Source organism: Procambarus clarkii, chromosome 32 (genome assembly GCF_040958095.1).
Source record: "Procambarus clarkii isolate CNS0578487 chromosome 32, FALCON_Pclarkii_2.0, whole genome shotgun sequence".
NCBI classification, from domain to species: domain Eukaryota; kingdom Metazoa; phylum Arthropoda; class Malacostraca; order Decapoda; family Cambaridae; genus Procambarus; species Procambarus clarkii.
The window spans coordinates 10,565,267-10,589,616 of NC_091181.1; the positions used below are offsets into that span (position 1 = coordinate 10,565,267).

Consider the following 24,350-nt stretch of genomic DNA (forward strand, 5'->3'; position numbering starts at 1 on the left):
ATGGCTGCCTTTTTTTTTAATAAATCACAAATTAACATAGTAAAAGTTATTACCTTACACCAATTAAAACAATGGTAAACATACAATAAAGCATGCCTATTGTTTCAATCAGTTTTTGCCAATGAGGTCATCAAATTTGATTTCATCATATATTAGTTATTGCATGCAAGCATTAATAAAACTTGCCAATTTTAATGACAAATCATTTGAAATATAAAATTTTAGTTCCAAAAATACGCTTAGAAATGTTTGTTAAAACTACCCAAATTGCATACGGCATGTTGAAAGTTCTCATTCTTTATGTTCTGTATATCATATACAGTATGCATTAAAGAACAAGATATTTATGAAGAATCCATTTTAAATACAGTACCTTCGTATCAATATATTTTCCACCTTAAAATACCCAACTAAAAAGCAACTCTCAAAACACTAATGAATTCTGCATATTAATTTTGTAGTTGCAAAACAATGCATTGTTTCAGCTTGCATTACAAGAAAAGAATGTTACAGTTAAATAACTCTACAAAACAAGAGATCACATACCATACAGTAATAGAAAAATGGGAAAGGGGAAAGAAGACCACTGCTAAGTGCAGCTCAAGAAATAAGAATGAAATTGTGAATGTACACCAAAAACATACAACCCGTTCTCGCAAATTTAATAAGTCAATATTGACTTATTAGTTGCGTGCATAGGTGACATACTAAACATAATAGTTTCCCTTGAAAAGCTTCATAGAAAACACCGACCTTACCTAACCTACTTAGTATGTTAAAATAAGCATCTTATAGCTTCGTAATTACAATTGTTTCTTAACCTATTATAGGTATAGGTTAGGTAATAATTGTAATTCACCATCTGGTCACCATTTGGTCCGGGAGACATCTCCCGTCACGCAGGGTGCAGTCGCGCCTCCACAGATCTCCAGTATCAGCTCTTGATACTGGTAATGGCTCAAAAGGGCCACCACTTACGGGCTATTCATGCCCGTGCCACCTCTTGGGTGGCTTAATCTTCATCAATCAATCAATTATAATTACGAAGCAATAAGATGCTTATCTTAACATACTAAGTAGGTTAGGTAAGGTCGGTGTTTTCTATGAAGCTTTTCAATGGAAACTATTATGTTAAGTATGTCACCTATGCACATATTTAATAAGTCAATATTGACTTATTAAATTTGCGAGAACGGGTTGAAACATAATACATTCCTTATGAGAGTCTTATTTCTTGATCAAATGTGTGCTGATAAAATATTAAGTGGTGTTTTGATTGTTAAATATTGCAGTACAGTATCATTCAACACAATATTAAACTCAAATTGCAACAATTCTGCAGTCATACTCTCTCAAACTACAAATTAGTAAAATACACCTCTTAAACTCAAAATTAGCTTAAAGAAAATCTAGCTATCAAATACAAATTTGAAACTTTACACTCTTAATCATATTAAAACAAATCCAGTTCCTTGTTAAAATATGAAATACTGTACCATTAACAGTTTACTCTAAAATACAGCACATTTTAACTATTTAGCTACATTGTCAGAAAAATATACAAAATTTTAGTATGGCCAATAAGATTCTGGACTAGACGAGGATCTCTGCGATGAACATCCAAAAATTACAGCTTTTATCAGTCCATCTCGTGATCGGTCTTGTTCAAAGGTAAATGTTAAGTAATCAATAGTGACATAGTTAGCAGTAACATATACAGGATACCTCCCTACTTTATTTAACACCACAGCAATCTTATAGGTCTTATTAGGAGTGATGTACACTGGTCTATTGAAGATGACTTCCATTGAACTATTCCACGATACCCGAGCTGTGAAATGTGTGTACGTGAGCCGACAACCATCAGAATCTTGTAAAAAAGCATAGATCAGTTCAGAATATGACTGCTGTATTGGATGAGTGGCTAATTGAGATTCCAGATTTGGTGGAACTAACTGAGTAGGCATCTCCACACCATAGATACAGACATGTCTATTAACTGCAAATGAAAGTGAACAGTCCACAAGTTGCTCATTAATCAACACCTGTGCCATGTCATTTCCAACACATTCACATCGAAGTTGAACATCTTCTCTAATTCTGCTGGCTCTGGAATCCGAGTGTGTTAGGGAGCTGGGTGGAGGCGTTTGTTCCTTTTGTCTCCTCTTATTATTTTGACAGAAAGGTGATGGGACAGATGTTACTCCTGGTGAAGAAATATTCATCAAGAGGGTGTAACTCTCCTCTTGTGTCAAAATCCCAGACACTGCTGGGCTATTGGCAAATTCTGTTGGGCTTAATGTCAAAAATCTGAAAACAAGAATGCAAATATTTGGCTTTAGTAATGGGCAAAAAACCTTGCTAATAGAAACAATAGACAGGATAATATACCCTTAATAATGTTTATACTCAAAAGACATTAAATTTCACATTACCCTTTAAATGTGTTTTCAGGAGAAGAACTACAAAGGAATATGACAATAGCAAATATAAAGGCTCTATCATTTAGAAGCAACTAAAAGAAACCATTTACCATGTTAATATTTTATGTCCTGCACATAGCAGTATCTAACAGGACAAATTTTGGGTGGTCCACAAGCCAGGATAGAAAAAAGAGTAACCCCTCAATGCAGTCACAAGGTCAAAGCTGACCTGAACCCAAGAGTTAACTGGGTCCAGGAGGGAAGCAAAGTCCTGTACCCACAGGAGGAACTGAGCTGAAAAGGAGAAGATGGAATCCTCTTCAAACAAGACACTCAAAAGACGCAAAGTTCAAGATGGGCCAACGCTGTGCAAGAGTAGTTGCCCCAAAGCCACAAAAGCAAAAATGAGCAAACACACCTGAATCTACTGCCCCTTGTAGAGCCCCTTCACTGCAAATAAAATAAAAGAACGCCAAAAGATGTAGGCTTAAAATAAAATAAAAGACCAGCGAACCCAAATATTGCAAGCCTTTGGGTAGCGGCCAATACCAATCCAAGAGGCAGCAGAGGGAGACAGCACAAATGACCATCACTATGTAGTAATGATGATGGAAATCTCTCAAACTTGCAAACATTGAGTGCAAGGATGGTCTATAGCAAACCACACCATATTGACAATATGGGCCAAGAAGGACACTCAGGCACTAGACATGCTCACCAAATGAACTGATGCTGAACAGACTTCAGGATAAGCATGGCTACAAAGAGCATCAACGGCATTGCCCTATGTATAAGCACGTAAATCCTAGTGCACCCCTTAATCATTAACTTTTGAATGCTCCAACCTCAGAGACTTGCAGATGAGTCAAAGACTTTGCAATACCCTGGGTGAGGTATCCTACAACACAGTATGCTGGCCTTTACAACTCCCAAACCCACTAAAGAAGCCAAAGAAGGAGCAATGCCAGAGAAGCACCTAGGAAAGGGTGGCTCTAAACATGTGTAGCTTGAGGCAAAAACCGACTGAAGTCCATGTAACTGGGGCTTGTATACATAATGTAGCTATCATTAAACCTTAAAATGATACACAAGCAAAAGAACCCCCTGCCTGACAGATGAGTGGACAGCGCTATGGATTCGTAGTCCTGAGGATCCGGGTTCAATCCTCAGTGGAGGCGGAGACAAATGGGTAAAAAGTTTCTTTCGCCCTGATGCCCCTGTTACCTAGCAGTAAATAGGTACCTGGGAGTTAGACAGTTGCTATGGGCTGCTTCCTGGGGGATGTGTAACAAAAAGGAGGCCTGGTTGAGGACCGTGCCATGGGGACGCTAAGCCCCAAAATCATCTCAAGATAACCCCCCTACCTCCCCAAAGGACAAAGTCGATAGGATGGCCAATACTTATCTAGAATTCAGACCTGCAGGGCAATTCTGAAACTGGAAAGCGTATCATAGGCTCCTCACACACTGTTCTTTGTGTGGTCCTCAGGTGACTGTTTCCCATCTAGAACCACCCCTAGATCTCTCAGAATTTTTTAAAAATTTTCACATAATTTGTAGATTATGTCAGGCCTATGTTCTATTCCACATTCCATAAGATGGGTTTTAATGTGAATAAATGTCACTTGTCAAGTGGAGCTCCATACACTTATTTTGTCCAGGTCTTCTCGAAGGGCATGGCAATCGTCTAAGTTTCATATATTTCCTAGTATCATATCAACAAACATTCATATTCTGTAGTCTTTATGGTAGACCATTTACATAGACAATGGACATTACTGGTGCAAGAACTGAACCTTGTGGTACTCCACTCTTGATATTTCTCTCATCTGATATACTGGTAGTACTTCATTTTCCAGTCAAAATAATTTTCATGTTAGAAGCCTCTGTATACTGGCTCATTTTGCTCTTCATGAGAACTGATTAGCACAGCTCCTCAAAGTTTCTTTAAGGGCATCTTTATTTCCAGCACAAGAATGTACAACATGAAGCTGTTCAAACTCTGAAGTGGACCAGTCTAGTGTAGTTGACCGCCGCTTAGCTGTAGTACAGTACTAGGTCCCCAATTCATCGTTGCTAGTGGGCAGTCTTTTTTTTTCTTGGAAAATATTTATTTTGTTGTTGCTCAAAGACACTCAAATGGGAAGGATGTTTTCCATATGTTCAGTATTATGCTCTTGGGAAAATGCTTGAACAGTGCAAGTTCTCGGCCAATAACAGGAGTATCTTGTTACAGCAGATCTGAAGGCCACTCATACCTAGCTGATGTCTAACCCTTGCAAGAGAAAGTGGGACATAATGCAACTCATTTGTCAACAGTGACTTTTTATATCTTAAACATTTATGTATTTATATAATATTCCTGTATCAATGCTTAAGGAGTATTTTTTGTGCATCAATGTATATTTTGACTATCTATCTGATAAGCAATTCAGTGCAGGATTAAGTAAGATTGGAATGATTATTCTTAAATAAATTATTTGTTTTATTAGTGACATTGATTTTATCTATGCATGTATTATTAACAGTGAGATTAGTGATAGATATCATCCTTACCCTTTTTTCACCTCCATCTCCCTCTGATCTTCTCGTCCCCATACCCTTTGTTTTCCCCCTTAATCCTTCCTCTCCCCCCCCCCCTGCCTATCCCACTGTCTATTCCCCCACCCTCTTTCCCCTCTTTTGCTCCTTCATCTCCCTTCTTCACCCCATCCCAGTCTGATCCTATCATCATTATCCCCATCCTCCTTGGTCCCTTCCCTCATCCTCACCCCTGCTTCCGCCTCCCCCACTTATCTCAAAACGCCAGCGTTGAATGTAATGAAACGCCATTTTCGGGGTGAGACCCGGAGGCTCCCCGGAGCTTACTAGGCTGATATGCTAATGTCAGATTCTTTTATAAGTACATTGAATATGTAATACTGTATATTACTGTATTAGATATATTTATTTAAATTAATATTTAATGTTTAAATAAACTATTTAAAATTTAAATATTTAAATTAATATTGAAATAAATATTTAACATTTAAATAAATATTTATTATTTAAATAAATATTTAATATTTTATTACTTTTAATATTTAAAATAATATTTTAATATTAAATATTGAAATTTAATTAATACTGAATTAATATTTAAATAAATTCAGTGAGAATAGGCTTTCTGGCTGGTCTGCCTATGCCTTTCGAGTCTATAACGAGAAAGTTCACCAAGCTCTATACACATTTCCATTTCCTAAAAAAAAATTCTACCAGCAAAAACAATGATGTGTAGAACACTTAATTTCACTCTGGGTGCCTGAGTGGGTGGGTTATAATAGTTTCTTGTATTAAAATAGTCAAAATGAATCGGCTTTTACTGAAAGAGATATAAAGAAAAAGAGATAAAATATATTTCCATACCTGATCATGCCAAGACAGTCTCCCAATACCTTACGTTGATTCATGGGACTGACTTCCAAGGACTGTCGGACACATTCCTGCTTGGCCCAAGTGAGACATGCTTCCCACAGTATCAACTCTGACACTGAAATATAGGAAGTAAATTTGACATTACAATCAGCTTTTGCCATGCAGAGGTTTAGCATGCACAAAATAACAAAATACACGAAGTAGGTACAGTCTTCAACAAAAGTACAAAATAAACAGCGAGTTGGTGTGATTTGTGTGTTGTGCATCTTTCAGACGTCATTCTTTCATCATGGCATCTTCCAGACATTCTACAATAGCTGCTTCACCCAACGATACCCACAAAAGTAATAAGAATGAAAGATTACTTTCTTCTACATTCCTTATCTAACAGTGACAACACAGAAACCAGATCTAACACTAGTTCTTCCTCCTAGCATAACTGGCATGCCAATTACATCTCAATTCAAGTTCTTGTCATATTTTTTTCTTCAAGTTGTGGATGCAGGACACTCCTTGCACGTGAACTGCCAGGAGAGCCAAACCCCGAAAACTCAGCAGATGAGTCACCCGAAGCAACCAGCGCCAAAGAGCCAAGGACCGCATCGAACCCCCTAGGTTCAGGCAATGAAACACCGGGGAGCAGTCCGAATGGAGCCGGATCGTTGATCCGCGGGCGACCTGAATCCTCCGAAGCACAAACCACACCTCTGTGAACTCCCGCACCGTGCTGTGGGCTCAACGGAAGGATTGACCCCATCGCCCCTGGCTGGCCTGGTGAGCACTGGTCACATAGCCCCAGCCGAGAGACAACGCATCCGTGAGCACATCAAACGAGGTGGCGCCAAGGCACTGAACCCCGAAAAACCCGGAGAGGAAGCCGGCGACGCAGCAGCCGACCCAAAGCCCACGTGGGGCCGAACCCTGTGATCGCAAGAGAGGTGGAAGGGACATCCCCGAAGGAACCAGAACAGCCGACAAAGCCAAACCCGACCAGCGGGTAGACCAACATCGCGAAGTTCAGGCTCCCGCAAAAACCCTCGAGCAACCACTGGGTGACCCCCGGGAGCCCCCCAAAAACAGGCGCATGAGGGACTGCAGCCGAAAGAGAGACTTCAGAGGAAGAGACAAGGAAACGGGAGTCCTCCGAGAGTCCCACACAAGACCCAGCCACGACCGAACCTGGGAGGGCACCAGATGAGACTGCCTCCAGTTCACCAAGAACACGAACCTGGTGAGCTGGGAAAGAACCAAATCCGTGACTAGCAGACAACTGGACTGGCTGGGAGCCCAAACCAGCCAGTTGTCAAGGTAGGCCAACACCCGAGCACCTAAAAGGCACAGACGGGCCACGATGCCTCGCATGAGACGTGTGAACACACGAGGTGCCAGGTTCAACCTGAATGGGAGACAACGAAAGTGGTAATCGTGACACCCCACAACAAACAAGAGCCAGTCCCTGAACCCCGGATGAATCGGGACATGCCAATAAGCATCCCGGAGGTCCAGGAGCACCATCCAAGAACCTGGCTCCAACAGGAGTCGAACTTGAGACAGCGTAGTCATCCAAAAGGAGGGGCAATGAACACAAGGGTTCAGATGGGACAAGTCCAGAACGAACCGCAGGTCCTCACAGTCCCGTTTCGACACTGGAAACAGACGAGAAACCCATCTGAGGGACAACGTCATTTCGACGACGCCCAAGTGAACCCATTTAGAGATGACCCGATGGAGCGCAGGAGAAGAAGGAAGCCTTCCCTGTCAGCGCCGAACCCCCCAAAGGGGAAGGGGCCCCCCAATGCCACCGCAGGCCGAAGGAAACGACCTGAAACGCCCACAAATCATGGGACCAGGTGTGAGCGAACAGCGCAAGCCTCCCCTCCATTGCCCCGTCAATGGGGCGAACCGCAAAAGGACCGGCGCCCCTTACAAGACCCAGAACCCCGCACAGGGCGAACACCGCGCCGACCAGCCGAAGGAGGATCCGAAGGTGGAGCCAAGCCCGAACCTGGCACCAGAGGCCTACCACGATGAGAGGAACCCCGAGCCCTGGCATGACCCCTCTGGGCAGGCCCTTCCCCTGGGACCCCTGGAGAACCAATAAGTCCGACATTGGATGACAACTGGCCAAGGCCACCTGAATATACTGCGCCACAGCCGTAGGAGCTGGACAAAAGGGTGAAGACAACCTAAGAGCCAGGGCCCAGGCCGATTCCAAAGAGGAGGCCAGCACCGCCTGTCGACACGCGAGCCAGGAAGCATAAAACTGAGCAACCGCATCCCGCAGTATTGGCGCAAATAGCTTCAACAAAGCAGCCGAGCCCAAGGCACCGGACCCAGAAACGGCTCCGAGCACCCCACGTCCTCCCCAAGCCAATCCGAAGACAGCTCCAGGAGGGAAAAGAAGTGCAAGACCGAAACCAAGAGGCCCCTGGCGTGCAAATCCTCTCCCTTTCGGCTACGCAGGTGGCCAAGAACCTGCACATGGAGCTGCAGAACACTAACATCCCAGGGAAGGGCAGGAGCAAACAAGCACTCATTAAGGTGCACAAGGTCGCCCCCCAGGAAAACCTGAACCACAGGAGAAACCTCGTGCCACTCAAGTATGCAGGAACGACAGAAGGAATGCCAGGCCTCCAAAGCAAAGACAGGATAGTCCACCAGCCAGGAAGACTCTGGAACCTCGTAACGGACCCAGAAAGAGAACGTAGTCTCAAACCTGAAAGACAACGGATCCATCACCAAGGCGTAATCCGGGTCACGCAGGAGGTAAGCCGCAAGGGCCGCCCGCACCGCAGACAGTGGGATGTGGGAAGCCGAAAACCTCCGGAAAGACGGAACTGACGCTCCTGAGGGGACACTAACCCAAACCTGGGGAGGGGCAGACACCAAATCCAAGTCGTACGAGGAGTTTTGCTACATTCAGTTTCCCGTAGGTCTCTACCTCTTATGAGTGCTTTTCATGTTTGCTCACTAAATTTCTCCTGTTTATCTTACACAGTAGAACTTACACATTCAAGATAGCCATATTTCTAAATTACCATAAAATCTTTCACAGCTTGATAAATTATTAATATTAACTACAACTCATTTTTATACAAATTTTTCTTGTTGTAGGAAGCTAACCTATTATAGTACTACTATAATTTCAAGTGAATGAAAATAAATATTTCAAATTCTTTAAGTGTAACAATCTGCACACTAAGGACTAAATAAGTAATGTACAGATCGTTTTCCACTAAAATATCTAAAGGACCAAAACTCTATAAGCAATGAATATGACTAATACCACCTACAAATGTATATACAATACCTTGTACATGACATTAACTTAATATTTATTAATAAGGCAAAACAAATGAAGTGACTAAATGCAAAATATGTGGAAAGAAAGACACTAACCACCGAGTCTTTCCTGCTGCAGTATAGTGCGTAGGATAGATGCATCCACTTCCTCAAAAGATGGATCCTTTAGCACTTGTTCCGTGGCATTTTGGATTATCTGCAAAAAATAATATGTCACTATTGTAAGAAATGCTGTAAAGTATTATAATCTTACTTTGTCTTTTATAAAAGTAAAAGTTTCTAGGAAAAAACTTTCACTGATACTGCTCCATCTATACACAAAAGAAGTGCAACACAAAGAAAAGCACGTATGGTTTGCCAAGGGGTTAGAGCAAATCATACCTGGTATATACCAGGTACAGTATTTCCAATATAACCCACAGTGCATGGTCATCAGTTTCAGAGTCGATGGTCCAAAACACAGCAGCAAGCATGGCAAGACCAGAGTATGACAATGGCATGAAAATATGGTCCAATAGTGTGAGATAAACACCTTCTTCAGAAGACTCCACTGACATGCGGGGAAAGCAAATTAATCAGTTAGGCAGGGTAACATTCTAGGTGGAACGAGAGGAATCCAAATATCCTCCCAGGAGTACTAGAGATAATCTTGCTAAAGTGAACTAAAAAACAACCCTTTGTTTGGCTAGGAATGTTCCCAGGGCATGTTCTTCCATCTTTTGGGAGTTTTCCTCCTACTCCAATTTTAAGAGATTTTCTACTCTTCACATGATGGGGTGATGTTCTGGGCTTTCATGGAGTTCTTCAATTTTATTAGGCATGTTCATTCTGGGTACCTAGGTAAAACTGCTCATTCCAGTCAGGTGCCTAGATCTCCACCGAATTTCCCTGGTCTGTTCCCCAGCTCTCTAAATATGGTCCCTGATTTCCTAGGTGCATTTCCTTGTTCTACGAATTAGTGTTCTTCTCCAGTTTCTGGGCTTTTACCCTGGACCCCTGGATCCAGGATATTTTACTTGCTGTGGGCTGTTTTTCTCCATTTCTTCCTGTACAGGACACTTTTCATCATTTGGGTGCCCAAGTCCCAAGTACTATGCTCTGTCTCTCCTGGTTACCAAGGGTTGTTCCCTGTTTTCCCAATATATGTCATGGCTGTGATCGGGTGCTTCTATTCTTTTTCCATGTTTCTGAAGTTGGTGCCCTGGTTTCTCTATCTCCTGAAATAAAATCTGTGCAGGCCATTTGTTCATTGTGGATAATGTTACATTTTTCATATCTGCTGAGCCCTGTACTAATGGCCACCCTTTAGGTCTTCTCAAACCTTCTCTGCAAGGTTGGTTAATTCTCTTAATTGTTGCGAGGTGGTTGCTCAGTTATGGACCTAGAGTGGGCCCATTTTATATGAAGGTCTTATGCTGCCTGTTTTTTTTTTCTCTTAAGAATTCTGCTGTGTAGGGCCACAAATTTTCTCTACAGGTATAGGATTCCCGTGTTGAGATACATTGGTTAGTTCACTGGTCCATGGAAGGATACAATTGGTCCCTTCATTGCAGGTTCAGATTTTCTGCTATGCCACACTATAATCTAAATCAGTATTTGGTGCTAATGTGTTTGTTTTAATAACTTCTGGTTGCCATTCAGGTAGGCTTCATAAAATCTTCCATACAACAGGAGGGGGTCTCTCTAGTTCCTGGTGGAACTAACAGATCAGCCTAGCTGTGATGACCACATGGACCTGCAGGTTACAAAGACTAACAACCTCAAAGACCAGGGGCCAGATTCACGAAAGCACTTACGCAAGCACTTACGAACCTGTACATCTTTTCTCAATCTTTGACGGCTTTGTTTACAATTATTAAACAGTTTACATGCATGAAAACTTCCCATTCAACTGTTGTTATTGTTATAAACAGCCTCCTGATGCTTCAGAGCTCATTAACTGTTTAATAATTGGAAACAAAGCCGCCAAAGATTGAGAAAAGATGTATAGGTTCGCAAGTGCTTGCGCAAGTGCTTTCGTGAATCTGGCCCCAGGCAATTAATTGCCTGGGAAGACTGGCAAAGGCCAGGCTGTAGTGTAGAAGAACTTTAAAAAATTATCAACAGATAATCAAACCTCTACTGTCCTGGTAAGCAGAGTTTCTGCTCTTAACCCTTAGACTGTGCAATACATACATATATGATTTGACAAAAAATAATTTAAGATAAGTTTTTAAAACTTGCACAAACACTTTCCATTTTTTTTTGCATGATCAACTAGTCAAATGCTCCAACTTCGTCTAAATGATCACAGCGTAACTTGAAAAACCAGAATCAAAATTAATTTTAAAATTGAATATTGAAAATTTCAGATTTTCAATTCAGAATAAAAAATATGAACAATCATTAATTGTTCATTTAATGTTATTATGCTCTCAGTATAGCATATAGCTTCATTTTCATTAAATTAGAATATAGGTTTTAGTATAGTTTACTGTAAAAAAAATCATCAATAGGACATTTGAAATATGCGGAAAATTTAGACAAAAAAATTATAATTCCAAATGTATAAAGTTTATAAAAAATCCATTCTGATGGGATTGTAGAACAGACAACAGAGCACACAACATGTCAAATTAGTGAGAATCAGTTAATAACTGGAATTTTAGAAGCCACTCAAAGTTGAAACTCTGGTTTCAGAGATAATTGAAATTATCAACAATGAATAAAGATAGTTTCAATTCGTTAATTTAGTTGTATGTTTTAATAAATATTGTTTGGCATTCGTACTCGAACATGTGAAAGTCGTAGGTCAATATGTATTGAAATGAAGTCAAGAAACAGACCATGACTATACTAAGGGATATGAAGCAAAAGAGGACCTAAATACAAGACTTACTCCTGCTGAAGAAGACCTTATTGCTCAGTTAACTAGTGCATTAAATGAAGTTCCTGCTCAAAGCATTGAGTGTGTATCAACAAATGGTGTCACAATGTCAATTGATGAACTGGCAAGTCCAACTGAAGATATAACCAATCCAGAAGTTTTGAAAGACTTTCTAGATTTTGAAAAAATTGCCAGTATTTCAGTTACAAAGGGCAATGAAACTTGCCCAAGAACACAGTCTCATTCTACCAGAGCACCTTCACCAATTAGTAAGGAGCAGATTTTAGATTTTCTTCAGGATAAATTGACTAGTTCTAGCCCAGAATCTCTCTTAGGGTCAGAGTCTGGCTATGAATCTATTACATCACCACAATCTTTAGAATCTTTTGATGTTCTATCACCTCAATCCTTACAATCTGATGAATTTGAAGACCATAGTATGGACTTTGATATTGACTCATTTAATGAATTGTTTCCTTCATTATTTTAGCATACTGAGCACCAGTAGCACTTAAGTACCTGGGAAAACTTGTATATTTATATATATACAGTATTGTAATAAGGCTTGTGAATAGTAGGAGTAAGGTTTATATTTTATCCTCATTTGTGGTATATACTATAATAAAAATATACAAAAAATCCTCTTCAATTAACCTAAAGTATACATTTTTTATATTGGGTATATGATGGATTAACCCGTACACTGCACAAAATGTCATATGATGTTTGATTGAGCTCAGTTTTTTAAATTTTCTGAAACTTAAGTGTTTTGTGCATAATCTACTAGGCAAATGCTTCAACTTTGTTTAAAATAGAAAATAATTATAAAATTAAATATTGAAAACGTCAGATTTTGAAATCTGCAAAAATATAAAATCACCCGCTGTTCATTTATTGTTATGCTCTCAGAATAGCATATGATCATTTTCATATTTAGAATATAAATTTTCAGTATACTGTAGTTTACTGTAAAAAAAAAATATATGGCATTTGAAATATGCACAAATTTAAACAAATTTAACTCCAAACGTCTAGTTTATGTAAAATCAACTCTATACGGACTGTAGAGCAGACAGCTGTGCACACTAAAAATGGTGCGAATCGGTCGAACTAGATTTTTGGATACTGAAGCAAGTTGAAATTCTAGTTACTGTAGATATAATTGAAGTTATCGACAATGAATAAGGCAGTTCTAATTCATGAATTTACTTGTATGTTGTAATAAACATTGTTTGGAATTCATACTCAAATATGTGAAAGTTGTAGGTCACTGTTGAAATGAAGTCGAGAAAATATAACCCCCCCTAAAAACAAAATATAGGGATAATAATAATGATTTAGGGAATATATTTAGGGTGTACTTTCAACCTGTCCTCTTAAAAATTACGTCGCTTTTGGCCGTTTACCCATATGGCTGATAACTGACGTAATTTCAAAATGAAATTGAAAATAAATTTTGGATTTTTTTCCCCAAAACAGTAAGTTAAGGGTCCTCTAGATAGGCGGGCAGGAAATTTTCCTTAAGTTTCAAAACGTCATGAAAAATGTTATTTGAAAGTTTCCTCTCCTAACACTACACACATAAATCACAATAGCGTGATGCATCAAATGAACAAATCCACAAATCCCTTGTGGATTTGTTCCTCTCCTAACCTTTCCGAGTAAGCCAGAGGACTCAAACAGGAAAGTACATCACTTTCGTGAGCCGATTTCATTTAAAATTACATACGTCCATTTTTGGCCATAGTGTGCATAAGTGAAAAGCGACATTTGAAGAGGACGGGTTGGTACGTTATATAAGTAAAAAAAGTCTTAATCTGGTCCTAAATTAACTTAAATTTAGAAAAATTTTCGCTAAATTTTTTTATTTAATTTAATTTTGTTAAATTAACTTTAAATTTAGCCAATAAATTTTAAATTAATAACTTAAATAAGAGGCATGTTATACCTGGACACACTTTTCCAAGAGGCTAGACTCTTCAAACAAGCGTGCAAACTCATAAGCTCTGCAAACATTGCCTGGGTGAAGATCTTGCCATATAAACTGTGTGCACTGCTCTACCAAGGACGGAATCATGTACTTCTTAGCAGCATAGCAAATCTCACATACTTGGTCAAATGATTTTAGAGTAATTTCATCACTGTAGATGTATCTGGAATCACAAACATGAATTTAAATACTGTACAGTACTGTATATTCATCAAAACACACTTTTCATAGCATAAACTCTAGAAACTACAATTGTAATGACTCAGGTATATGGTGAAAAAGTATGGCATTTAAAATTTAAAATAATTAAAATTTCACAAATTCAGAGAATAAGACACGTCTTATTCTCGTGTCTTATATTCACACGTCTGAAAAACGTAACCCAACCCACATGTAAAAATTAAAGTACAGTAATGATGTTTCTGCCTGTCCTGAACCCTTATCAAATTTAAATGGAAACTTATTTTTTGTTATAAAAGAAAGATGGGAGGAAAATAAATTAATGCACAAACCATTGTGCATAGGCTTTCAGTATACTGTAAAGAGAAAGACGCCAGTCACAGCTGTGAATATATATACATCAAGGAAGGGAATTTGATTCCTTTTCAATTTTGAAATTTATGGAGGGAACCAGATTACCAAGAGATGGGAAGGGTTTGAAAAGATTAGTTATGAGGCCGAAGATCCAAAATATCAACATAGTAAAACCAGAGGGAAAGGGGGAGGTATAAATGTCAATAGTTGGAAGAATATTTAAAAAACAAATTCCATATATAGAGTGGCAAGAACAGGAGAGAAAGGAGATCCCATAACAACACCATGTATGAAAAATATTTACCATTGAAAGAAAGGTGGGTAGTGTGTCAATACAGTAATGTAAATGTGGAAAATGTAAGTAGAAAATGAAGGCCCTCTGTCTCCTCCTGAATTAGAGATAAAGGGGAACACTAGTAAGTAAAGAATTAACACCAAAGGTAAGAACTGTACAGGAAGGCTGCAGGAATAACCTGTCGAAGCCCTGAGGCATTGAGATGCCTTCTTTACTTTCCCCAAAGTTGTGCTTATTTGGGCAATCAAGGCCCAACTGGTCTGCTACCACACAGTACCTACAACTCCACGGGAGCATTAGAGAATTTTAACTGTATTCACAAATTTCTAACCAAATCACTCACTGTAATAAAGCTCTAAATGCTTCTGGCTGTACATCTAAAATTTCCACAGGTTTGTCCTTCTTCTCTGCCATCCCACCATAGAACATGGCTTCAAACACTGGTGAAGACATTGCCAAGATGAGGCGGTGTCCTCGAAGAGTCTGGAAAATACAGCTTATGATTTAAAGGTCAAGAGTTTTTTATTACAGTACATGGGGGAAGAGAAAGGAGCCCACGTACCAAAACAATGGAATACATTTGCTCCTTCTCTCTGGCGACAACGAGACACAATGTCGCCAAGACGCCGGTAGTTGTCAGCCAGCCACCGAGTCTCCCCCCTTATATATCTATATCTAATGTGCATGGAAAGCCATCTCGGACCACACAACATGCGTGAGTTTCGCCGACTGTCTTCGCCCACTGTTACGTATGTCTAACAAATGAACAAGATCGGTCGCACGCGCACACCGGACCCGAGATGCCTGGCTCTAGAACCACACGACATGTGCAAGGATTAGGCCTTCGCCTAATGTTACGTATGTCTAACAGAACGCAATGGTCGGTCACTCACACACCGGACTCCAAATACCTCGGCATATGTGCCCCGCGACAGGCAAAAGGCTGGTTCCCCATTTACTCCGGTAAACGTCTGCGGCAAACAGTTCGCTACCGCTGTGCGTGTGTGTGTGTGTATACACACACACACACACACACACACACACACACACACACACACACACACACACACACACGAGTTCATACATTCTTGTACAGCCACTAGCACACATAGCGTTTCGGGCAGGTCTTTAATCCTAATTTCTCCCCGGAATACAACCCACCAAATCATTTAACAACCAGGTACCCATTCACTGCTGGGTGAGCAGAGGCTACAGTTAAGGATTTGTGCCCATCAATCCTCCCTGGCTAGGATATGAACCCAGGCCAAAGTGCTCGAAGTGCCAGGCAAGTGTTTTACCACTGCGCCACGAGGACTGCTTATTTGTACATACAAAAATATTTTAGGTTTCTACAAGTTGTGTTTAATCAAATAGCATTCCAAAATTACTTCATATGGCCATAATTGTAATTTTGCACAAACAATGGAGAGAGTATTATTAACGCATGTTCTCAAGGTTGTAAGTTGAAATTGTAATTGGATAACTTAAATAATTTTGTGGGCTAGAGTTGTATTTATTGATGTACTGCACATCAAATTTTAACATTTCTATTATTAAGCATAAGAGTAACAATTTGAGAACTTTGCATTAATTTGTTAGTTATGTTAAAACTGCAAATTCTATTATAAAAACAATAGCCAGCATCGCTATTTACTATCAGATGCTACAAATGTTACAAGCTACATAAACTACTTTGGCAAGGCCCTGGCTGCTGAAAAGTCAAGATCAAGCCCGGTAAAGACAACTTCCAGGCAGGAAAGCTTACGTTCTAGTGAATAAAATTAAACTAGAAACTGAATTCTAGTGGTAAAATCTTGTGTGTAGACAAAACACAAACATCTTCAAAAGCAGACCAGGCTTTGAAATCTACTGGAGAGGAGGAGGAGAGAGAAAAGAAAGCAAGAGAAAAACCTGAGCATGGAGCTACTAAGACATCTCATCCTGGGATAGGGCAGGCAGTTTAATTTCTATTAGTATTAAGTTTTAGTCTTTAGTGTTTTTCCTGCCCGAAACGCTTTGCGTAATAGTGGCCTTCGGCATTGTATGTACTAGCTCTATCTATAAATCCATCAATATTTGTATCTCCCCTTGTATGTATGTACTTTACCTGAATAAACATTTGAATTTTTTTAATTTGAATTTGAGTTCCCAGTTCAAGAAGTCAAGAGATTCACCTGGAAAACTTCATTGTAGCATGAATAATGTGAAATTTCATTGAGCATAGCAAGAAACCCAGCAAAGAATGCAATTAAATGCCTCTTTCTGGTGGGTCCCCCTCATTACCTAAGAGGTACCTACCCAGCTAGCCAACATACTGTACTTAACTACAAACTGGAAAAGGTGCAAAGACATGCTACTAAGTGGCTCCCAGAACTGAAGGGCAAGAGCTACGAGGAGAGGTTAGAGGCATTAAATATGCCCAAACTAGAGGACAGAAGAAAAAGAGGTGATATGATCACTACATACAAAATAGTAACAGGAATTGATAAAATCGATAGGGAAGATTTCCTGAGACCTGGAACTTTAAGAACAAGAGGTCATAGATATAAACTAGCTAAACACAGATGCCGAAGAAATATAAGAAAATTCACTTTCGCAAACAGAGTGGTAGACGGTTGGAACAAGTTAGGGAAAAAGGTGGTGGAGGCCAAGACCGTCAGTAGTTTTAAAGCGTTATATGACAAAGAGTGCTGGGAAGACGGGACACCACGAGCGTAGCTCTCATCCTGTAACTACACTTAGGTAATTACCATAATAGGTTCAATCTATTCATGAGTGTCTACAAAAGACAAAGACTTAGACCAGAATCTGCCCCCTCCCCCTCAATAGAGGTAGAGAAGTCTGAAGATCTACAATCAACCACGGTATCCAAGAGAAAACCACCAGAAAGGTACAGTGCGCTAAAATAGATAAGTGTGGTAACTGCTGGCAATGCTGTATTTATGTAAACAATTGTTACCCGAGTTGAACCACTAGTTTGCCGCTCATTTACACCTAATCAGCTAGCCAGATGGGTAGCTCGGGGAGATAGAGAGGGAGGGGCCTTTCCAAAAATAATTACATTGCCATGCAAATAAATACATATTCAAACATTGCTTAAAAACTTAAGGGTCTCAATTTAGAACTTTCATATATTCAATCTATAAAGATTATAATCATAAATTTAGGAGTCTATTGTATTGTGTATGAAAAGGTGTAAAGGATACAGACTCAAAGTAGACCACATGAAAGTACATAGATATGCAGTGGAAGGTACCAGGTCCGGAAATAGGTAGATGGGTAGATGTGATGTAAGACATTAAAAGAAAGGGGTTTTAAAAGAAATATGGGATAGTGTGCAGTATAAATACCTTTCAGAAGAGGAGAGAGAGTAAATGAAACATGTAAGCGGATAATGATAAGATATTCCAGCAGTGGTGAAGAATGTTCCCATATACAAAATATTACACAGTGCACTGCACTGTGTAATATTTTTACAAGACAAATAACATTCAATATTTCCACAAATACTTTTTGATAAATTAAAAAATTAACATGAATCTGCAAGGGTTTCCTTAACCTTCAGAACTAATGATTTAGGTCTGCAAAGAACTACAGTATATTAATATAAAATAATTAAATACTTACCTTTTGATTATTTTCATTGCCAACAATAAAGGTACAATCAGCCCATTGTCCCGACTCCAAAACATGACCTGCCCTTTGGTGGATAAATCTAAGTTCCGTCTGCCAGTCAGCATTACAGTTGCTTTGTGCCATCTCTGAGAATAGCAGTCTTTATCTACCGAAATATAAAATCATTAATTACAGAAATTTACACATTGGTAATGTCGCTAGTCATTGTCCACTAAAGATTTTTTTAAGTGGAATAAGACCAGCATTGAATGTAATGAAACACCATTTTCTGGGTGAGACCCGGAGGTTCCCCGGAGCTATTCAGGCTGATATGTACATTATTAGACTTTGGCATCAATGTGAATAGGGTTCTAGGCCAACCGGGGACCACGAGCCAGAACCTGACCCCCTCAGAAAGGCACGAGGAGCAATGGCCTATAGAAATGCACATGCGATTTGGAGCATTCTATGTCTGCCATTGACCGGGTCAGGCACCCAGAAAGGTAAGTGCCCCAAAACAAACCCCTATTCTGGTTAAAATTATTACTGAAAGCTAACGTGTGGACAGAACTCGCCAAAGGAAAAACGAGCATGACGTCTCACTTGCCACGCCGCTTGTCTGCGCAGCTCCTCCCTCATCAGGAGGAGAAAGGGGGAGCCTCAGACCCCTCGCACCAGCTATCCCCACCCACAGTTTGAGGCTGGATGTCAAAACACACGAAAAACTGCCAACCGGGGGGGGGGGGTCTCTCCCCTAGAAAACGGCGTTTCATTACATTCAACACTGATTTTATGGTGGGGAGTCCCTTCAGTTCCCTGGAGCTACATCACAAAAGACGAAATCCAAAGTGGACTTACCCCAGGAGGCGGGAGGCACTTGCTCCTAAACTTAAAGTCGAGACAACAGGACGCAACTGCCAACCCAAGCGAGCCAGGCCCAACTAGGCCCAGGAACATTGACCAGGTAGCGTTCAGCCAGGATCCCGTTCAACTGCCAAAAACCCAGTGCCCAAGTGTCCACCCAAGACATGTTACCAAAGACGGCAGCAAGCGCAGCAAACTTACAAACCTCGCGGGCACGGGGAGAGACCGCAGGCTGGCAAGACCGAATAACCCTGCAGATGACCTGGGAGACCCAAACCCTGGAACAGGGAAGAAGAGAAACAGAACAATCCAAAGCGTGTCCCCAGTCACAAATGCCGAGGCTCACAAAGAACGGCGGAGAGCCACAACCAGACACAACACAAGATGCACCCCGGCCCGACCAACTAAGCACCAACAACCCATGGACCCCCTCCTGAAAGCAGCCATCACATTTATCGCCAGAAAAGAAGGAGACGGCTGCAACTGAACAAACCTATCGCCAGGACCAAAAGAGCAGAAACCCCCATGCTGGAGGAGATTATAAAGCTCCCCGACCTGACCCCCAGAGGCCAATTTAAACAAGAAAGGGCTTTGGAAAAACAACCCAGAACCGAAGGGGGACACAACAAACCGAGGCAAAGAGAGATAAAAGAGCACCTGATCCAAGGGCCAGGACTGCTCAAGCGGTGCATAAGCAGGAGAAAAAACATACGAAACAGCGCAGAAGTAACATCAAAACCGAAAGCAAGCTGTAGCAGCTCTGCCAACACCACACGATACGAGGCGACAGTATTCGGTATAAGATGACTGCCCTGAACAACACTAGAGAAAGGACAAGACAACCTGAACAGAAAGCGAAGTATACCTACGAAGCGATAGAAGGAAACGGAAGGACCACCAGGAAAACTTCATACTGCCGCCGAGATGAAACCCGCAAGTGGGACACCATTAACGAAGCCTCCTGATCACCACACAGATGGTGATCGACTCGAGGCAAAAAGACCAGACGCGAAGACTCGAGGAGAAGAATGAACCAGTCACGTAATGGACCAGACCGAACTGCTGAAAGAGGCGGAGCCGCGGGAAACCTCTGGGTTCAGACACCGAGCAAGCAGACTCAGAACCAAGGCTAGGCCGGCCACCATGGGGCCAAGAGGACTATTTTCCCCCTGGTAAGTCTCCAAGCGAGTTAAGACCTGGAACAACAACTGAACCAGGGGAAAAGAGGTATAGGAACCCCCACCTCGACCATCCCTGCCTGAAGACATCGACACCCCAATTGCTGCGCAGTCAGAGAAGGGTGCCATTTATACCGGAAAACGCCTCGACCAAATCGACACGAAGAGGAACACCTCCGGATGCCCGAATGTCTGGCAGAGCCAACTGAATGAGTCCTCGACAATTGTCCATTCTGTGGACAGGAGAATTAACCGGGAAGGCTGTCCGCCAAGACGCTGGACATTCCCCAGACGTGAACGGCCAAGAGAGCCAACTCCAGGAACTCAGCAGACGAGTCACTTGAAGCGACCAGCCTCAAAGAGCCAAGGACTGCATCGAACCCCATAGTCCAGGCAAGGAACCACCAGGAAACAGTCCAAAAGGAGTCAGATCGTCGATCTGCGGGCGACTCGAATCCTCTGAAACGACATCTACACCACAGCAAACTCTGGCACCATGCAGTGAGCCCGATGGAAGGATGGACCCCACCCCCTCCTGGCCAGCCTGGTGAGCACTGGTCACAAAACCCCAGCCAAGAGACAACACATCCGTGAACACATTGAGTGAGGGCTCCGGTAGGGGTCAAGTGACTTAACCCCGAAAACTCCAAGAAGAAGCCGGCGATGCAGCAGCTGACGCAAGGCCCCCAGGGGCCGAACCCAGCGATCGCAGGAGAGGTGGAAGAGAAGTCACCGAAAATCAAAAGCTCAGCTGGCAAACAGCCCAGAGGCCATGAGAAAGTAGGGAACTGAAACTGGATCCAGGAAGGAGGTGGCTAAGGCAATCTCCAGCCAAGCAGAGAAGTCAGATCCTCAAATCCACCCCCCCCCCTTCCCCCCCCATCCCAAAGATAAATCTTAAAATTCTGCCCAACCTGAACAGCAGGAAGGCAAAAATTTGTCCCTGGGCATCGTTAAGCATCATGGGATTGATGAACCAGTTAACAGATAAAAAACAACAGTGTTGAATGTAATGAGTTGCCATTTTCTGAGCAAGCCACTGGAGGCTTCCTGGAGGCTCCCCGGAGCTTACTGGGCTGATATGTATGTATGTACTGTATGTATTAGACCGTGGCATCAGTCGATGGAGTTCTTGCCTACCAGGAACCACGAGCCAGAACCTGGCCCCCCTCAGAATGGCAATGCCTATAGAAGTAGTGTGTGTGTTTGGAGGCATTACATATCAGCTATCGACCAGGGTTTGGTAACCAGAATTGTAGGTGTAATATAGCAATTCCCACATGGTAAAAATTGTTACCTAAAAACGAGCAGGGAGGCAGAACTCTCAAAGTAAAAAGAAGCAAATGTCATTAACACTGTTGCACTGATCATCCGCACAGACCCCTGTCCCCACGCCGGTGGCTACAGCATTCAGTTCTGAGGCTGAGCATCAAAAAGAACACGAATGATTTTTGGTTTTCATGAATTCACTTCCAAGTACAGCTACTCACACCTGTGCCCTAAGCATTGTAAGTGCTCGTGTCAATACCTGTACTAATAATTACTACTAACCCCCAATACTAATACTAACCCCTAAATTAAATTAATTCTTGATGAGAACCTGAGACAAGTTCTCCAAGAGTGTTTCATTGGTACAGTATTAAAGAAACTCATGACCAAGCAAATCTAAACTAAGTGACACCTGTCTGAGGACTACCCACACAGGATTCCACACACTTCTAGTGTACTCAGGTCTGGTATGCATTGGTCTCAGTTAGTGGATCTTAAAAACCTTTGTCAAGCCATCTGCCATGTGCAAATTGGTGATGTTGCATGCAAAAGTAATATTGCACAACTACCCGCCATATTCATATCTCGCCTTGTCCTCCACTTCCTTCCAAAGTGATACAAATTATACTAAATTTTTTCTCTTGATAACTACCTTGATTTTATCTTGCATCCACAAATCCAGTCTAACAATTAAAACATAGACCTAAATACCTAAAACAGGTCTTACCTTATTTAGGCACATGTATTGTGACTGCTAGCAGGAACGGATGAAATCACTGTCCTCTGAGATGGCAGGCGCATTATTAGTATTAAGGTCTGAAAAACAAGGAGGCAAGATGCTTTTTTTAACAAGAAACATTTAATGACTTACTAGTTATGCTGCCATTCAAACAGTGGCTTATTTTGTTACTGTATGCTAAACTTTAGCTAAAAATAGTGCACAAATATACATAAGAGTACATCTTCTGCTTGTTGAACTAACCTATTACCACCTGAATGTAACATTTCATTTCTGTAAATGGAACTTTTTCATTCATAATTTCTTAACAATAGGTGTACTGTACTGTATTTAGTGCACACAATCTTTCGTATATACATTAATAAGTACAAGGTCAGTGTAGTCCCTAAACCAACAACATTTACTATACTTCAAAACTACATACCTGTAATGTATATATAGAGGTCATGTCCACAAGAGTTCTTGCCTACTAACAGTGTGCACACAATTTTGAAAATGTTCAAATAATCAGCTCTGGCTGACTTGGTGCTTACATTTGTAGGTGCAGATTGCTAACCGTAAAACACAGGATATGGTTAGTTTCCATTCATTATTATTTGACCATAACTATTCACATGTAATAATATATTCCGAAGCTACAAGTAGAACGTAAAATGCTGCCAATGACACCTGCCTAAACTCAGGAGTGATACTGCTCTTCAACGAGTGACATTATAAGTAAACAACTTGTCATTTCTTACCAAGTAACTGTTCTACTGTTATTCCGTCACAATACTGTATCCCTAAGACAATGCACAACAAACTAGCGTATTGGGGGCCTTGCACCCTGGCCAAGGAACGCCCCACCCTCCAACCATGGTCCAGGCAACACTGGTCATACCACATACTTATAATAAACCGCGACAAAGAAAAGGACACCGTATTTAGGGTATGAGGCCCTCACCTGTTTTCTGGAGACGATCACAAGGTTAGTATAATGGCCCTGGCAGCGGTGCCAAGACTGACGTCGCTAACCTGTTTGTTTACATGATTTATTTACACGTTCGAGTTTTAAAATGGCGCACACACACTCGAAGCTCTTCTTTATTACTCAAGGATCTTTACTAGAACTGAACAATAAAACAATGTACTTGACATTAATCTAGAAGCTTTGGCGCTATACAGAAGAGTGAAGAGGTGGAGCAAGCGGAGGCAACGTGGAGCACTTGTGAACGCTGTGGCCCGCCTCAACACCCAGCTGGGACACCTGGGAGTGTGCTCATCTCTCCACCGATGGCACGCATCTTTATATTTATTTTTATATTTAAATATTTACCAGAATGTACAATGCATTTTGAGAACATTTTGGTGTGTAATTGGTATATTTTAGTAAAATCACTAACGCTCAAATAGCGTTAATTCGGAAAAGACATAGGTAGTTAGTTTAGTTCATTTATTATGCACCCCATACCCATCTTGTGGGCGGTAGTGGAAAGGGGTTACAGAGGCACATAATGGGCTCAGGGACTGAACCCCCACAATTCATTTAGCAGCCATAGACTGACAATTTAAATGCGAGCACAGCACGCAGTATATCCTTTTACGACCAAAGATACATTCACTCCAAAAAAATCTTCCACTTACGGGCTATTCATGCCCGTGCCACCTCTTGGGTAGCTTAATCTTCATCAATCAATCACAAACAAGGAACAACGATTTCAAGTTCAACAAGCCACAACTTAGGACAGAAAACAGATTTTTTCACTCACGTGGGGATAACAATGCACAACTACCAAATCATCAACATTATCTTGGAGTCAGAATCCACCAATCACTGATAGTTGTACAACAAGTGGAAGCCTGCAGTTATAAAAGCAAACCA

At 41.2% G+C, this 24,350-nt stretch overlaps 1 protein-coding gene across 3 annotated transcripts; it reads right to left on the reverse strand.

Annotated features, from left to right (window-relative positions):
• Positions 1-23,724, reverse strand: LOC123762542 (BTB/POZ domain-containing protein 3). 3 transcript variants are annotated; one of them, XM_045749042.2, is made up of 8 exons: positions 23,433-23,724; positions 22,478-22,566; positions 18,452-18,605; positions 15,168-15,307; positions 13,954-14,158; positions 9,236-9,335; positions 5,828-5,951; positions 1-2,310 (listed from the first exon to the last, which is right to left on the reverse strand). In XM_045749042.2, exons 3-8 carry the CDS (start codon positions 18,581-18,583, stop codon positions 1,569-1,571), a joined length of 1,443 nt encoding a protein of 480 aa, XP_045604998.1. In that variant the 5' UTR covers positions 18,584-18,605; positions 22,478-22,566; positions 23,433-23,724; the 3' UTR covers positions 1-1,568. The 3 variants fall into 3 exon arrangements, with proteins under 3 accessions (XP_045604998.1, XP_045605000.1, XP_045604999.1); XM_045749044.2 differs by lacking the exon at positions 23,433-23,724 and adding an exon at positions 23,230-23,340; XM_045749043.2 differs by lacking the exon at positions 23,433-23,724 and adding an exon at positions 22,914-23,103.
• Between the last annotated feature and the right edge of the window lie 626 nt (positions 23,725-24,350).

Excerpts from the sequence above, each read along its gene's own strand:
- LOC123762542 (XM_045749042.2), bottom strand. The coding sequence starts at position 18,583 with ATGGCACAAAGCAACTGTAATGCTGACTGGCAGACGGAACTTAGATTT. Across the intron at positions 15,308-18,451 it reads GCAATGAAAATAATCAAAAG|ACTCTTCGAGGACACCGCCT; the intron begins GTAAGTATTTAA and ends TGTATTTTCCAG. Across the intron at positions 9,336-13,953 it reads TCTTGGAAAAGTGTGTCCAG|ATAATCCAAAATGCCACGGA; the intron begins GTATAACATGCC and ends TATTTTTTGCAG.